Source organism: Hyla sarda, chromosome 3 (assembly GCF_029499605.1).
Source record: "Hyla sarda isolate aHylSar1 chromosome 3, aHylSar1.hap1, whole genome shotgun sequence".
Taxonomy (NCBI): Eukaryota; Metazoa; Chordata; class Amphibia; order Anura; family Hylidae; genus Hyla; species Hyla sarda.
The window spans coordinates 436256496-436272754 of NC_079191.1; the positions used below are offsets into that span (position 1 = coordinate 436256496).

The following is a 16259-nucleotide window of genomic DNA, read 5'->3' on the forward strand; positions in this document are numbered from 1 at the left end:
TTCCTATTAAAAAGGAAAATTTTTATTTTGTTTAGTTTTTTTTTTTGAATAGGGAAATCATTCAAGAATTTTTTCAAGGACCGAGCTGAACACAAGATTACCCTGAAAGGGGATGGCACAAAGTTTAACCTTAGAGGTAGAGTCACCTTGCCAGTTTTTAACCCATAGGGCCCTTCTAGCAGAGTTAGATAAGGTGGTGGCTTTTGCTGCAAATCTAACTGATTCAGCTGATGCATCCACCAAGGAGGCCGTGGCTAGTTTTAACATTGGGATAAAAGATAAAATACTTTCCCTAGATGTTTTGTTGAGCATCTAACTCTTCTAACCAAATGAATAGAGACCTGGCTACAGTAGTAGCCACAATATTGGGGTTGACTAATGCAGATGGGGCTTCCCAGGATCATTTTAGAAGACCATCCATTTTGTGGTCTAAGGTGTCTTTAAGCTGAGCCGCATACTCAAATGGAAGTGCAGTACTTTTAACAACTTTAGAAAGTTATACATTCATTTTTGGAGGCTCACTCCACAGATTTACATAATTGGGGTCAAAGGGAAAACTGTTGCAAAATTCTTTAGGAGTCAGCAAGCGCCTCTCCGGAGCCTGACACTCATCTGTGATAAGCGTTTTAATGCTATCATGAACCGAAAAAACTTAAGTTTTTTGAGGTTTCAGACCAGCAAACATTCTGTCCTGAACGGACGTAGGTGCTGGAGTATCTATTATATTCATAGCACTTCTTACAGTGGTAAGTAAGATATCTGTATCTTCAGAAGAAATGTTTTATTTTTTATCATCCCTCTTAGGAGGAGAGTCTTGAATTTCACCCTTTTCTTCAGAGTAAGTAAGACCGGAATTTAAATCTTTATTAGAATCAGAGTCTGAGTCCAAAACAATAGCAATTTTTTGCTTTTTTGGTGGAGGAGGTTCAGCCACAGGTGTATCAGAAGTAATGGGAGCTGAAGAACTAGGCAGTAGAGTAGCGTTGCAGACTGTACTTGTTGATTTATAAGTAAACAAAGCTCATCCATACAACGGAGATTCTTGGAAAACTATTTTGTCAGTGCAGGCTTTACAAAGGGGTTTAGGATGGGTATCCGGTAGTACAACTGAACAAATTCCACACTTTTTGGACTTAGATTTAGATTCCTTAGAAGTTTCTTTAGAGGATTAACTTTCTTTTGATTTCTTCAGGGCCTCCTTGTCTCCCTAAGTGGGAAAAGGAATACCCATAAGAATCAAAGCTATATGCTACTTCAGAGAGTAGAATATAGGAAAAAAAAAAGCAGTATGGTTCAAGCAATATGGTGCTAATCCCAAAGAAACCACTGCTATACAAGACACCAAGTGATACATAAGCAAGAAGCAATATAAAAATAAGTGAACCCCATGAGGGCCAGCTACTTTCAGTTAATGCCGAGCGCTCCAGATGAGCAGAGCGTGGAGCGGGGACAGCAGACGCATCCATGGTTCAGAGGGATGCATGCTGGAACAGAGGAGTAAATACCCCTCCGTTCAAATTTGCAACCCCTCCACGCTTCCCCGGCGTTCCGGTGGGAGCCACCATCTTGGGGGAGGGACTTCCGGTCCTCAGCCAATGCCAGAGCACGCTCGCGTCCTGGCAGCATGGAGCCTGGAACAGCCAGGGAGCTCCAGGGAGATCCGAGACCGGCCTATCCAGGACTCCTGTATAGGAGGAAGGGACCAGGAGGCAACAACCCTAAGGACGCACGACCCAGTGCAGCACAGGGGGAGGGAGATGCATTGTGACCGAAAACCCCGCTGCCTGGCAGCCCCGTCAGTAGCAGAACCCAGCCCACCAGAGGTAAGAACCTCACCTCTCCATGTATGCTACTAGGAACAGAAAACACTGAGGGGTGGATGGGGAGGGGCCTATTTAACCTCTCTGTGTTTCATGTTCTTATTAGAGCTACAGGGGACAATCTCATGGTGGTGCTGTCATGATGATAAAATGAAAAAATAAATTTAAATGGTGAATGTTCCTATCTAACACAAACCATTTCTTGATGTGGTTGAAGACAAAGATTTTGTCAGAAATCACTACTGGGTTGGGGCAGGAAAAGCCGAGAGAGGATGACCACCAAAAGGAGAGCCACAGAACGATTCAGATGCCCCTTTAGCATTAGTGACTGTTTTGTACACCTGGTAAATGTAAACAACACTACCCATGCAGGGGGTATACAGTATAACCAGCATCCATAACTGATTTGCAGGAGTGATTCTTAAAATGATTTGTACCATTTTAATACAGCAAGTATATATCCACGATCTAAACTAAAAACAGAGTGCATTATATAGTTGTGACTTACCTGGTGCAAAGTTTGTTTTGCCATAAAATCTAACAGTACCAAGTCTCTGACCAACCACAAGAACCCGGTCACCAGGCTGGAACTCCATCTGCTCTGAGGCTGGGCTTCCCATAGAGGACGATACAGGAATCTGATGACCTGCAAAGAGAGTCAATGTAATGAAAGAGGTAAAGGGGACTAACATGGAGGGAAGAGACGAAAAGGAGTGTGAAGTGAAGAAATAAGGTGTGTAAAGTCTGATAACACTGCAGTGACAGATAGAGGTATTCTTTCACCAGAGTACGCCCGTGCAAAAAGGGATTTGGAAACTGCCCAAAGCGTAAACTTATCTCACGATCGCAGAACTGAAACCCGGTGTCATCTAAACTTTTGACTAGTCTGGACGACATGTGAAAAATTTATGTAAAGAAAGTGATGTCACAGTATAACATGACTTCTACCAGAGCTTTACATTGAATAGCATGTGTTGCATGCAAACTCCGGTGTAGCCTGAGGTGCAAACAATTGGTTTCTGTGCTGGAAACTTCAGAACCAGGTGACCATTGACCACAGTGACAGCTGGAATTCATTGCATTACCAGTCCTTAGTGCAGAGGACCGGGGCCTGACCACTGCGGGCTGAAGCGGCCAGGGATGACTGGGAAGGGGCGGCTTGGTGTCAATGAAGGAGGACGATGATGATGAAGAAGAGAAGGAGAATGAAGAAAAGCTACTGGATCCAATGCAGAACGCTGAAAAGCCAAATGGAGCAAACAAAGCAATGATGACAGTAAAAGGTGAGGACTGAGGCATGATGGTAAATCTACACATGGAGAAATAAGGCCAGTCTGAGCTGGGACCCCTCTACTCCACAGAAGATACATGGGCTGTCTCTATAGCAGTGTCCCCCAACCTGTTGCAAAACTACAACTTATATTGTGCCCTGATAATCAATGGCAGTAAGTGCATGATGGGAGATGTAGTTCTGCAACAGTTGGAGAGCAACAGGTTGAAAAACATTGCTCTGTGGTAAGAATGCCTTTATACACCCACACAGAAACATAAATTCATGATACATATAATTACTGACGAACATACACAAAAATACATTGCTAATTCTGGCCCCATGTCCTGTATGGTGTCATTGTGTTATCACCTTTCTTAGAGGATGTCGAATTCAGGGACTCGTCATGGCTTTGGATGAATGTCGAATTCTTTTTGAATGAAGGCCGACCTGTGAGAAGACCAAATGTTTATTGAAAGCTCATGCAATATCCTTATTTGACACAGTCAATTTTATTACTACATGTAATGTATGTACAGAATAGCGAGTACAGCTCTGGAGTATAATACAGGATATAACTCAGGATCAGTACAGGATAAGTAATGTAATGTATGTACACAGTGACCTCACCAGCAGAATAGTGAGTACAGCTTTGGAGTATAATACAGGATATAACTCAGGATCAGTACAGGATAAGTAATGTAATATATGTATGTATACAGTGATCTCACCAGCAGAATAGTGAGTACAGCTCTGGAGTATAATACAGGATATAACTGAGGATCAGTACAGGATAAGTAATGTAATGTATGTACACAGTGACCTCACCAGCAGAATAGTGAGTACAGCTCTGGAGTATAATACAGGATATAACTCAGGATCAGTACAGGATAAGTAATGTAATATATGTATGTATACAGTGATCTCACCAGCAGAATAGTGAGTACAGCTCTGGAGTATAATACAGGATATAACTGAGGATCAGTACAGGATAAGTAATGTAATGTATGTACACAGTGACCTCACCAGCAGAATAGTGAGTACAGCTCTGGGGTATAATACAGGATATAACTCAGGATCAGTACAGGATAAGTAATGTGATGCATGTACACAATAACTTCACTAGCACTAGAACAGTGAGTACAGCTCTGGGGTATAATACAGGATATAACTCAGGATCAGTACAGGATAAGTAATGTGATGCATGTACACAATAACTTCACTAGCACTAGAACAGTGAGTACAGCTCACAGTAGAATATCTCAGCTCTTACCAGTGTTAATTTTTGAAGTCACTCGGCTCAGGTCGATCTTTGTAGATTTGATAGAACCTGTCGTCTTGTTTGATGAGCTTTTGATAAATGTCTTCATTGGTTCATTTGCTTTTCTTACCTTGGAGAGCGGCGCAAAGATACCTGATTGGAGATTTGGACATTAATGGTGCTTCTTATCAGTGAGTGTAAAAAACTTAAGATTGACTACACAAAAAAGTTATAAATTATTTTACACATATCAAGTGATTGTAGAAGAAAAGACTGTCAGGCAGTGTTTATCTAATGGAGCGTAACTCATAGGAATGAGGGAAATATATTTTATTTTTTTAAACTAGCGAAAACTGCTTAGATGTTATGTGAATATTTGCTGTTTTCGCTAGCGCCAGCAGAGTGGCTGTGGCTTCCCAAAAAGAGGGCGTGGGTTCAGCCGGCAAACCAGTGTAAACTGCTGTTGAAATCTCTGCTAGATCAGAGCATGGCGCATGGCCTTGATGGATTTATGCAGAGGTGTCCATCTCTACATAAATCCATTGCGCCTGTGTGCATTTTTTTTTTTTTAAATAGCAAGGTCTAAAAAGAAAAAAAATGGCACCCACTGTGTCTATGGCAGCCATATCCTCTTTCACAATCACTTCAATAATATATAACATAGTAACAGGATTCACACACTCATACCGTGTTTGGGCGAACATTTAAAATACTGAACACCGCCCACGCAGCCATCATTCTTCCCATCTGCGTCGTCCATCTCTATTCCAGCCCACTGGCCTGTAGCAAACTGGGTGAGTCCACAATATCTTAAAGTGCCAACCTACGAAGAAGAATCAATATGTAGGTTTTAGCAAAGAAGCACGACTAACAAAACTTATCTGATCATTGACCCAACCCATAAATAAATAAAAACAACACTACTGGTATACACCATTGTAATGATTTTTCTTGGACTCCTTCATACGCATTAAGGACCAGTTCTGAAGATATTTGTGGCTGCGTGAAGCTGAAAGGAATCATTGATAGCAGATGACAATGCAGAATCATCATGCCTTAAAAGGAAATATACAGAATTAAAAAACGTATCCACTATCCACGTTTTTCAATCCTGGAGTATTCCTTTAAAGTCCATCTAAAGATGGATCAGATCACTGAGGGATCATGTTACACCTACCTATAAAAAGGCAGCTAAAAAAGCTGCCTCTATGGAGAGGGTGGAATGAGGCAAAAGCAGAGACATACTGAGAAGCTGCTGAATGCTCTAGTAAATGTTCTATCTGACCCCAGTGCTAGGTTCACAGTTTATACTGCTCAGTACTGCTCTACAATGTCTTCCATGCTTCTATTGCAGCATCTGGGGCGTGGCCTAAATAGATATAAAGAAGCAGGATCCCCTCTTTTGCATGTGTACTGCATAGGAGACATCATAGCAGCTAGTTTACACTCCCAGTTTTTAGTGTTTGATTTAAGCGCATCTGTCACAACATGTGATTCTATCCTGAACACCAAAATTCTTAACAGATCCATAACTGGGCATTTTACATAAGGCTTATGATAGGCCGGATAGATTTTTCAAATTACCTTAAATGGATTTATCAAATAAATATATTTTTTTAAATAACGTTATCAACCTACGCCATGATGTGTTTCGGATCACGTGTATGGTGAAACGCTGCATCTGCCGCCACAGACATGCATTTTAAAAGGTTAAGAGAAACAGAATTATAACACACAATTACAAATAAATACAAAAATAGCTGTAAAATGCACGAGTCTGTTTCCTTTCAATGGCTCTCATTATATGAAGTAAAGAGCGTTCCCTAGCGGGTAATTACACCCTTTAACCCATTGTCCCAGAAAACAAGGACAGCTGGCACCAGCCACAACGCGCCAGTTGCTGATTGTTTCGCAGAATGAGATTTGTGAGCCATATGGAAAGAGCGGACCGCGCAGCCATCGCACATACGGAGGGGACAGTGCTGCCAAATGGCCACATTATTGGGACAGATTATTAAAGCTGAAACAAACATGAGCCACGCAGTCCAAGTACAAGAGCCCGGATCGTAAGCACGCAGCAGTGGACAAGCGACCTTAAAGGGGACATAAAGACTTAAAGGGGAACTCCACAACGTTAAAAAAAAACTTATTCGCAAGATAGGGAATTAGTGTCTGATCATGGAGTTTTACCTCTGGGACTCCCTTGCGATCTCCAGAACAGGGACTCGTCTCTCCCTGTGCACGTTGCAGCTCAATGCACTGTCTATGGGAGTTTCAGATACACAAATACAGCGCTGGTTTATTTATAGAATGCAAGGATCGGTTGGACACCCGCGATCAGACAATTATCCCATATCTTGTTATTAGGGGATGAGATTTAAAGTAGTGATGTACCCCTTTAAAGGGGTTTCCTAGCAAAGGACACATGACTGATCATCTGATCGGTAGGTGACTGACCACTGTGACTACTGATCACATCATAAAATAGAGCATAAAATACATATACATTGCACTGCATTTTGTTCGAGATTTAAAGGGGTACTCTGGAGAAAAAAAGTGTTGACGAATCAACTGTTGCCATGAAGTTTTAAAAATTTTCAATATACTTCTATGAAAAATGTCAAGCCTTTCAGTACTTATCAGCTGCTGTATGTGCTGTAAGAAGTAATGTAGTCTTTCCAGTTAAACCCAGTGCTCTCTGCTGCCACATCTGTCTGTCAGGAACTGTCCAAGTCCCCATTGTAAATCTCTCCAGCTCTGGACAGTTCCCGACATGGACAGAGGTGTCAGCAGAGAGCACTGTGGTCAGACTGGAAATAACTACAAAACTTTCTCTGTAGTTAACAGCAGCTGATAAATACTGGAACAATTAAGATTTTTATATAGAAGTAATTTACAAATCTGCTTGACTTTCTGGCACCAGTTGATTAGAATTTTTTTTTCATGGAATACGACTAAGTAAATGGTAAAATGAATCCTGTTGTATTACATAAAGCATAATTTGTTTTCAGCATCCAATAACATTCATGTTATTCAAGAGTATAGAATGTATATGGTAAACAAAAGGCAAACGAAGTGTAATTCCAGTCAAAGGCTCTTTGTGGCGTTCAACGGGAATATACATGGGAGGACTCCCCAACGCATTCACAGACTCCCATTTTAAAATAAATAAAATAAATAATAAAAAAAAAATATACACACACAAAGCATGATTATGTATATATATATATATATATATATATTATATATACCGTATTTATCGGGGTATACCACGCACCGGCCTATAACACGCACCCTCATTTTACCAAGGATATTTGGGTAAAAAAAGTTTTTTACCCAAATATCCATGAAAAAATGAGGGTGCATGTGTGCGCGTGTATACCCCGATATACCCCCAGGAAAGGCAGGGGGAGAGAGGCCGTCGCTGCCCGCTTCTCTCCCCCTGCCTTTCCTGGGGTCTAGAGCGCTGCTGTCGGCCCTTTTCACCCCCTGGTTATCGGCGCCGCTGCCCGTTCTGTCCCCCTGACTATCGGTGCCGGCGCCGATAGCCAGGGGGAGAGAAGCGGCGCCGACAGCCAGGGGGAGAGAAGGGGCAGCGGCACCCATTGCCGGCGCCGCTGCCCCGTTGCCTCCCCCCATCCCCGGTGGCATAATTACCTGAGTCGGGTCCGCGCTGCTCCAGGCCTGAGTCGGGTCCGCGCTGCTCGGGTCCGCGCTGCTCCGCTGCTCCAGGCCTCCGTCGTTGCTATGCGCTGAACGGCGCGGCGCATGACGTCAGAGCTGGGGACCGGCGTCGTTTCTATGCACGGCGCGGCGCTGACGTCATGCGCCGCACCGTTCAGCGCATAGCAACGACGGAGGCCTGGAGCAGCGGAGCAGCGCGGACCCGACTCAGGTAATTATGCCACCGGGGATGGGGGGAGGCAACGGGGCAGCGGCGCCGGCAATGGGTGCCGCTGCCCCTTCTCTCCTCCTGGCTGTCGGCGCCGCTTCTCTCCCCCTGGCTATCGGCGCCGGCACCGATAGTCAGGGGGACAGAACGGGCAGCGGCGCCGATAACCAGGGGGTGAAAAGGGCCGACAGCAGCGCTCTAGACCCCAGGAAAGGCAGGGGGAGAGAAGCGGGCAGCGACGGCCTCTCTCCCCCTGCCTTTCCTGGGGGGGTATCGGCGTATAACACGCACACAGACTTTAGGCAAAAAATTTTAGCCTAAAAAGTGCGTGTTATACGCCGATAAATACGGTATATATATACAAATACTTTTTATTTTTTTTTATTTATTTTTTTTTTACACTGGATCCTACTCTATGGCATACCACAGAGGTCTGCACAGAAAAAAAAATTATAATAACTCCGACAGAACCCTCCCTAAACTTTTCTGGCCTTCGTCAACTGGCTGCAGATTATGGATACGTTTGCAGTATACGCCAGGTTTACTGACACATAAATCAAATGAGAACACAATCATTATGTGAAAGAGAGCCTAATGCAAGACATATGCTTGGATTTATGATGCACATTTTCAATTTGCATGCTGCAGAATTTGTTGAGGTTTCAAATGTAGACGAATAGTTTACAATAGGGCTAATCAATAGCCTGCCTATCCAAAGCGGTTTTGCATAGGTTGGACAGGTGACAGGTTGGACTTTGCCTGGTTCATCACCGAACCAAAGGAGGACAGAGTAGTCACAGTGGTCAGTCAGTGAGATGAAGGCTCTCCAAGTTTTGGGACCAGGACGGAGCTTTGACCAAAAGATCGTACAGGTAAGGGAGGACCAAGATCCCCCGGGCCCAAAGCATGGCAATCACTGCTGCCATGACTTTGGTGAAAACCCTGGGAGCCGTAGCTAGGCCAAAAGAAAGGGCCACGAACTGAAAGTGACCCACAGGGACAGCGAAGCGGAGGAAACGCTGATGGGCAGGGAAAATGGGGATTTGCAAATAGGCATACCAGATATCCACTGAAGAAAGGAACTCCCCCTGATCCATGCACGCCACCACGGAGCGGAGGGACTCCATGCTAAAATGACCAAGCCACAAATGGCGGTTGAGTAGCTTGAGGTTCAGAATGGGGCAGACAGAGCCTTCTTTCTTGGGGATGACAAAGGGATTTGAGTAGAACCCTGAAAATGTTCCTCTGGAAGAACTGGCACAATCCCTTCCTGAGCGAGAAGCGTACTTAAAGCACCCTGAAAGGCTGCCGCCAAAGAAGGGAAACGAGGAGGGCGGGATAGGAAGAAATGATCCCGGGGAAGGGAGGAGAACTCTATCTGGTAACCATCGGATATGAAGTCCCGGACCCAAGAGTCCTGAACCTGCACTAGCCAAACGTCCTGGAGGGGGAGGCTTATGGTTATGGGACTTTGCCGCAAAACCGCCAGAATGGTTGTCTGACTTCCAGGAAGGACATGCCTTGAAAGAAGGGGCTTTCCGAGATTGGGAGGGCGACCCGATGCAAAGGACCCAAAGGAAGCCGCCTTTCTACAGGGATCGGAGCGGCGAGGTTTGTTCTGCGGAAGCAGAGAACTTTAACCCCCAGTAGCTTCGGAAATAATTTAATCTAGGAGTTTCCCAAAGAGCAGAGAAACTGAGAAATGTAACTCTGTTAGAGATTTTTTTCAAGCAGCAAGTGCATCCCAAGACTTCTGCCACATGAAGCAACGAATCGCAACCAAATGACCGGAGGCAAAGGACATGCATCGGGCTGACTCCAAAGCCGCTGAATAGATTAAGTCTCCGGTCTGAGAAATTTGGCAAACGAGATCTGCCAAGTCCTCCCGAGGTGCACCTGACAGGATGCCCAGCTGTAGCTGAGAAGCCCAAACCGAAACTGCCTTGGCCACCCAAGCTGATGCAAAGGTAGGTAGCAAGGACAAACCTGCCGCTTCAAAGGCAAATTTAGCCAAGTTCTCGATCTTCTTGTCCGCAGGATCCTTAAAGGATGCCGCGTCCGCCAGAGGCAGGGTAGTAGATTTGGACAGACGAGAAACTGGAGGATCAACTGAAGGTGGCGCCATCCACTTGGAAACCAGATCCGGAGGAAGGGAATCTTCTTTGTTCCCTGGAATAGTTTGTCCAGATGCTTCCAAGCCGCATCCAACAAGGCATCAAATTCAGCATATGAAATGAAAACCTTGGGTGGAACGCCGAGAGCGGCAAAAAGACGCTTCCGGATCAGGATCCGAAGTTCTTGGGTCCTCCAGCACTAATCTAAAACTGATTAGCTCAGGGTCAGTAGGCGGGTATCTACTGCCAGGAGGGGCCGACTTTCTTTTGTATGCCTCCTAGTGGCAAGCAAGATATACCCACGGTCTCCGTGTCCCCCAATGGAGCCGAACGAGAAAAATAAATAAATAAAAATTATAAATAAATAATATTATTATTTTTTATATTAATAAATCCCTGTAGTCTCCTGTTACTTCTCCTGCAGATATACGACTATGGACAACAATGTCAATGGCTTGTTAGGATGCACAGTCTTACATCCAGACTCCCCCAAAATTGTCAATGTATGCATACATTTCCTGGTGAAACAACACAATGCAGAAGATGCTGCAAAATTGTTATTTTATATAGAACTAGCCGAGTACCTGGTGTGGCCTGGTTTTTCCTTCCTAATCCTTGTTGGGGAGGAAAAATCAACAAAAAGGAGGAAGCTTTTGACTTCATATCCCATCCTCATATATTGTTGTCATATCCCAACCTTATCTCCCGACCTCATATCCCATCCTTATGTCCCATCCTCATATCCTGTCCTCAGGTGAGACTGATTTATGATGAAGATATTGTAAGCTAATAAAAGAAGGGGACAATGCTTTGTGGGATGGGGCGTGATTTGCAAGCCAGACCGATGCACAAAAAGGGTAGATAATAAAAAGGGGTGGGGCTTAACCTGTTGGGGACGGAGGGCGTACCTGTACGCCCACTCCCCTTCTATAGTGGGTTGGGCTCGGTACCTAGCAACGGGCGGGACCCGTGGCTAATAGCGCGTGGCACTGATCGCGGTGCCGCGCGCTATTAACCCTTTAGACGGGGCGTTCAAAGTTGAACGCCACGTCTAAAGTGAAGGCAAACTAATGCCGTTATCTCAGGGGGCTGTTCGGGATCGCCGCGGCAAAATTGTGGCTTCCAGAACAGCTGTAGGACAGCAGGAGGGTCCCCTACCTTCCTCCTCGCTGTCCAATCGCCGAATGACTGCTCAGTGCCTGAGATTCGGGCATGAGCAGTCAAGCGGCAGAATCATCAATCAATGGTTTCCTATGAGAAACCATTGATCAATGTAAAAAGTTCAGTGGGGGAGATTTAGCAAAAACTGTGTAGAGGAAGAATGGTGCAGTTGCCCATAACAACCAGATTGCTTCTTTCATCTTTAAAGAGACCTGTGAAAAATTAAAGAAGCAATCTGACTGGTTGCAATGGGCAACTACACCACTCTTCCCTTACACCGGTTTTTATAAATCTCCCCTAGTTTGTGCAGTGTTATAGCCCCCTATGGGAGCTATAACAATGCAAAAAAAAAAAAAAAAAGTTAACTTAACTATTATAGAACAAAAAGTGAAAAAAAAGTTAAAGATCATTTAAAACCTTCGCTAATAAAAGTTTGAATCACCCCCCTTTGCCCATTAAAAAAAACAGTGTAAATAAAAATAAACGTATGTGCTATCGCCTCGTGCGGAAATGCCCGGATTATAAAAATATAATTGTTAATTAAACCTTACGGTCAATGGCGTACACGCAAAAAAATTCCAAAATCCAAAATAGTGTATTTTTGGTCCCTTTTTTATATCATGAAAAAATGAATAAAAAGCGATCAAAAAGTCCGATCAATACAAAAATGGTACTGCTAAAAACTTCAGATCACGGCGCAAAAAATTAGCCCTCATACCGCCCCGTACGCGGAAAAAAAAAAAAAAAAGTTATAGGGGTCAGAAGATGACAATTTTATATGTATAAATTTTCCTGCATGTAGTTATGATTTTTTCCAGAAGTGCGACAAAATCAAACCTATATAAGTAGGGGATCATTTTAAATCGTATGGACCTACAAAATAAAGATAAGGTGTCATTTTTACCAAAACTAGAATCGGAAGCCGCCAAAAGTTACAAAATGGCGTTTTTTCTTCAATTTTGTCAATGATTTTTTTTTTTTCGTTTCACCGTAGGTTTTTGGGTAAAATGACTGATGTCATTACAAAGTAGAATTGGTGGCACAAATAAGCCATCATATGGATTTTTAGGTGCAAAATTGAAAGGGTTATGATTTTTAAAAAGGTAAGGAGGAAAAAACGAAAGTGCAAAAACGGTAAAACCCTCCGTCCCCAAGGGGTTAAACAGTGGGCATGTCTTTGTGAGATGGGGTGTGGCTTGCAAGCCGGACTGACACATTCTCCAGAAGATGCAGAGCGGAGCTTGTGGAGTAAGGTACCAGAAGTCCTATATACTTAAACTGGACTTGAAACAAAAACCCATCTTTTTATTTAAGGTTGTAGGTAAGGGTTAATTTAACGATCATATATTTTTATTTGACATATAAGTAATATGTGTACCAGGTATTATTGAAATAGCTCCAGCTGTACGGAAGTTATGTGGGAACATACATTTCCCGTAGATTTGCATGGGACTTTAAACAAAAAACCCTGACCCTCACAAATGGGGGTAATCGTTAAATTAACTATCCTATATTTTAAGTGGACATATAAGTAACATGTGACCAAGTATTAACAAAATATCTCCAGTCTATTTCCCATAGACTTGTATGGGACTTTAAACAAAAACCCCGACCCTGGCAAATGGGGGTAAGTAAGGGATAAATTACCTATCCTAGGTTTGTTGTTGACATATTAATATCGTGTGCCAAGTTTCATGTTAATATCTTTAGCCGCTTGGACGTGATGCTGGAACATACATACACACACACGTTGAGATATACAGTATATCTCTATAAAAGATTTTTTAGCAACACAGACATGTCAGGAGGGCAGACAGCTCTCTTTAAAACCTAAAAAACAAGAGCTGCAAAAACAAGCTCAGCAGGCTGCCAAATATCCATTGTTAGCACACTAGCAAGGAAATAAAAAGCAAAGACAAGAGCGCCCCCTGGAGGATGCCTGTCACAATGCAGGCAGACAATCCCTACTTACCGGACCAATTAATCTGGCTTCAATCATCATCCGCTCTAATTGCATCTACAACATTATGTATTCTCGGCTGTGGAGCCACATATCATAAAGACCAGAAATATCCTGCCATAATCTGTGCCTCACATTGTGACATGTTAATTGCGCCAAGATTGGGAAAACACATCACTCACTCAGAAAAGAATCGTAAAGTGGAATGGATGCACGGGGAAATCAAAAGAAGTACATCGAGCAATAAATACAGGCGCTCTTCACGCCCTCGCCTGCTGCTACAATGGTGCCAAAGTGGGAACGTGGCGTCCATAGTACAATGGTGAAATGCTACACTATAGTGCAATGAAAACTGTAGTTTCCTATAGAAACAAATAGAGAGAGCAGTGAAGTGGGTCCGTGCCTGGAACAAAATAAAAATATCCCAGGAATTTGCTCCCTATTTTCTTCCTTTTCTACTTGATGCTATTTTTATCTCATACTAGCTGAGTACCTGGCACTGCCCGGTTTTTCCTACCTTATCCTGGTGGGGGAGGAAAAGAAACAAAGGAGGAAGCTTTTGTCCTCCTATCCCATCCTTAAATCTTGATACCATATCCCCTCCTCATATCCCGACCCCAAATCCCCTCCTCATATTCCAACCTCATATCCTGTCGTCCTATCTCGACCCCATATCCCATCCCTATATCCTGACCCCATATCCATTCCCCTTTTCCTACCTCATATCTCGACCCCATATCCCATCCCTATATCCTGACCCCATATCCATTCCCCTTTTCCTACCTCATATCTCGACCCCATATCCCGTCCCTATATCCTGACCCCATATCCATTCCCCTTTTCCTACCTCATATCCCGTCCCTATATGGCGTCCCCAAATTTAGATCTCATATCCCATCCTCATAGTTAATCCTTACTAATCCTCATATCCCGTCCTCAGGTAGGGCTGCTTTTTAAAGATATTGTAAGTTGAAAATAAAAAAAAGAGGTGTGGCTTAAAGGGTGGGCGTGTCTTTGCAAGATAGGGCATGGAATGCGGGGAGGGTGTGGCTTGCCAGCTGGATTGGCGCATTCACCATGAGATGTAGAGCGGAGTTTGTGGAGTAAGGTAACAGAAGTCCTATGTACTTGCTTGGTACTTGAAACAAAAACCCCATCCGTCACATATGGGGGTAGATTAGGGGTTAATTTAACTATTATATAATTTTTATTTGACATATAAGTAACATGTGACCAAGTATTATCAAAATATCTCCAGACATACGGAAGTTATGTGAGAACATACATTTCCCATAGATTTGCATGGGACTTTAAACAAAAACCCCGAACCTCACAAATGGGGGTAGTTAAGGGTTAAATTAACTATCCTATATTTTTAGTGGACATATGACCAAGTAACATGTGACCAAGTATTATCGAAATATCTCCAGCTGTTTGGAAGTTATGCAGTAAGATATATTTCCCATTGACTTGTATGGGACTTTAAATAAAAACCCCGCCCCTGGCAAATGGGGGTGAGTAAGGGTTAAATGACCTATCCTATGTTTGTTGGTGACATATAAGTAACATGTGGCCAAGTTTCATGTTAATATCTTTAGCCGTTTGGAAGTGATGCTGGAACATACACACATATATACATATACACACATTGAGTTTAATATACACACATATATATATATATATATATATATATATATATATATATATATATATATATATATATATATATATATACATATATACACACACATACACACACACACACATACACACACTTTATTACAAACTACAACTCCCATCTACTGACAGGGCATTATAGGAACTGTAATTTTGCAACAGCTGGAGAGCCTTAGGTTGGGGATCACTGATATAAACATTTTTTTTTAATGTTCTAGAAAATAGGCCATGTCTATCCTCGTCTCTGTCCTGTGTCTGACTGCAGCAGGAGCCTCCCCCCTTTGCATTAAGATAAATGCTCTGGCCCTTGGCCAAGACTCGTTTCCTAAGCCAGTCTTTCCCAACCAGGGTGCATCCAGCTGTTGCAAAACTACAACTCCCAGCATGCCCGGACAGCCAACGGCTGTTCGGGCATGCTGGAAGTTGTAGTTTTGCAATAGCTGGAGGCACCCTGGTTGGGAAAGACTGCCCTAAGCAGTTCCTAGATAAAAATGGAACAAATCATCAGAGGTTTATAAATTCTTTTCTAGGTTTATTGTTCTTTAAAATGGCTTATCCCAAGATTTAAAAACTTACCGTTGTTACCCCCGCCGATCATGCAAATGGGGGTCCATTGGGGGGACATTTATCATTGGCTTTACACCACTTCAATGTTCTAAATGTCCCTTTAAGTTTTGCGCAATTGCATTCTTTGCAAATTATTATTATTTTTATTTTATTTTATTTATTTATTTTTTTACACAATTTTTGTTAGGACATCTTTCAAAGTTGTCTACTGTTTGGTGCACCGTACCCCACGTTATGCAGTGGAGTTGTATTTATTATTTGCACAAATTAAATGTAGAAGTGGGTTTTTTTTTGTGAGCAAAGCCTACTTTTTTACACCACCTAATAGGACACGTACAAAAGTGTCAAATGCTAGAGCACAAAGCTTATAAAGGTACCTTTCATCAAAAAAAAAAAAAAAAACTTTTGATATATTATAGAATAATATATGCAGAACAACTATCCAATAGCATGTCATTCAAAAATATGCTTCTTTCTATTTAACCAGAGAGCCCCCAGGTGATTCCTGTAGCTGGGGGCCGGCTATTAACCCTTTAG

At 42.9% G+C, this 16259-nt stretch overlaps 1 protein-coding gene across 3 annotated transcripts in view; it reads right to left on the minus strand.

Annotated features, from left to right (window-relative positions):
- Window positions 1-16259, minus strand: part of CLIP4 (CAP-Gly domain containing linker protein family member 4) — a 138961-nt gene that overhangs the window by 39080 nt on the left and 83622 nt on the right. For all 3 annotated transcript variants that reach the window (XM_056568559.1, XM_056568558.1, XM_056568561.1), the window contains exons 8-11: window positions 5039-5174; window positions 4364-4504; window positions 3463-3540; window positions 2329-2466 (exon numbers count right to left, since the gene is read on the minus strand). In XM_056568559.1, the coding sequence (XP_056424534.1) occupies window positions 2329-2466; window positions 3463-3540; window positions 4364-4504; window positions 5039-5174 (493 nt within the window). The remainder of the gene's footprint in view (window positions 1-2328; window positions 2467-3462; window positions 3541-4363; window positions 4505-5038; window positions 5175-16259) is intronic.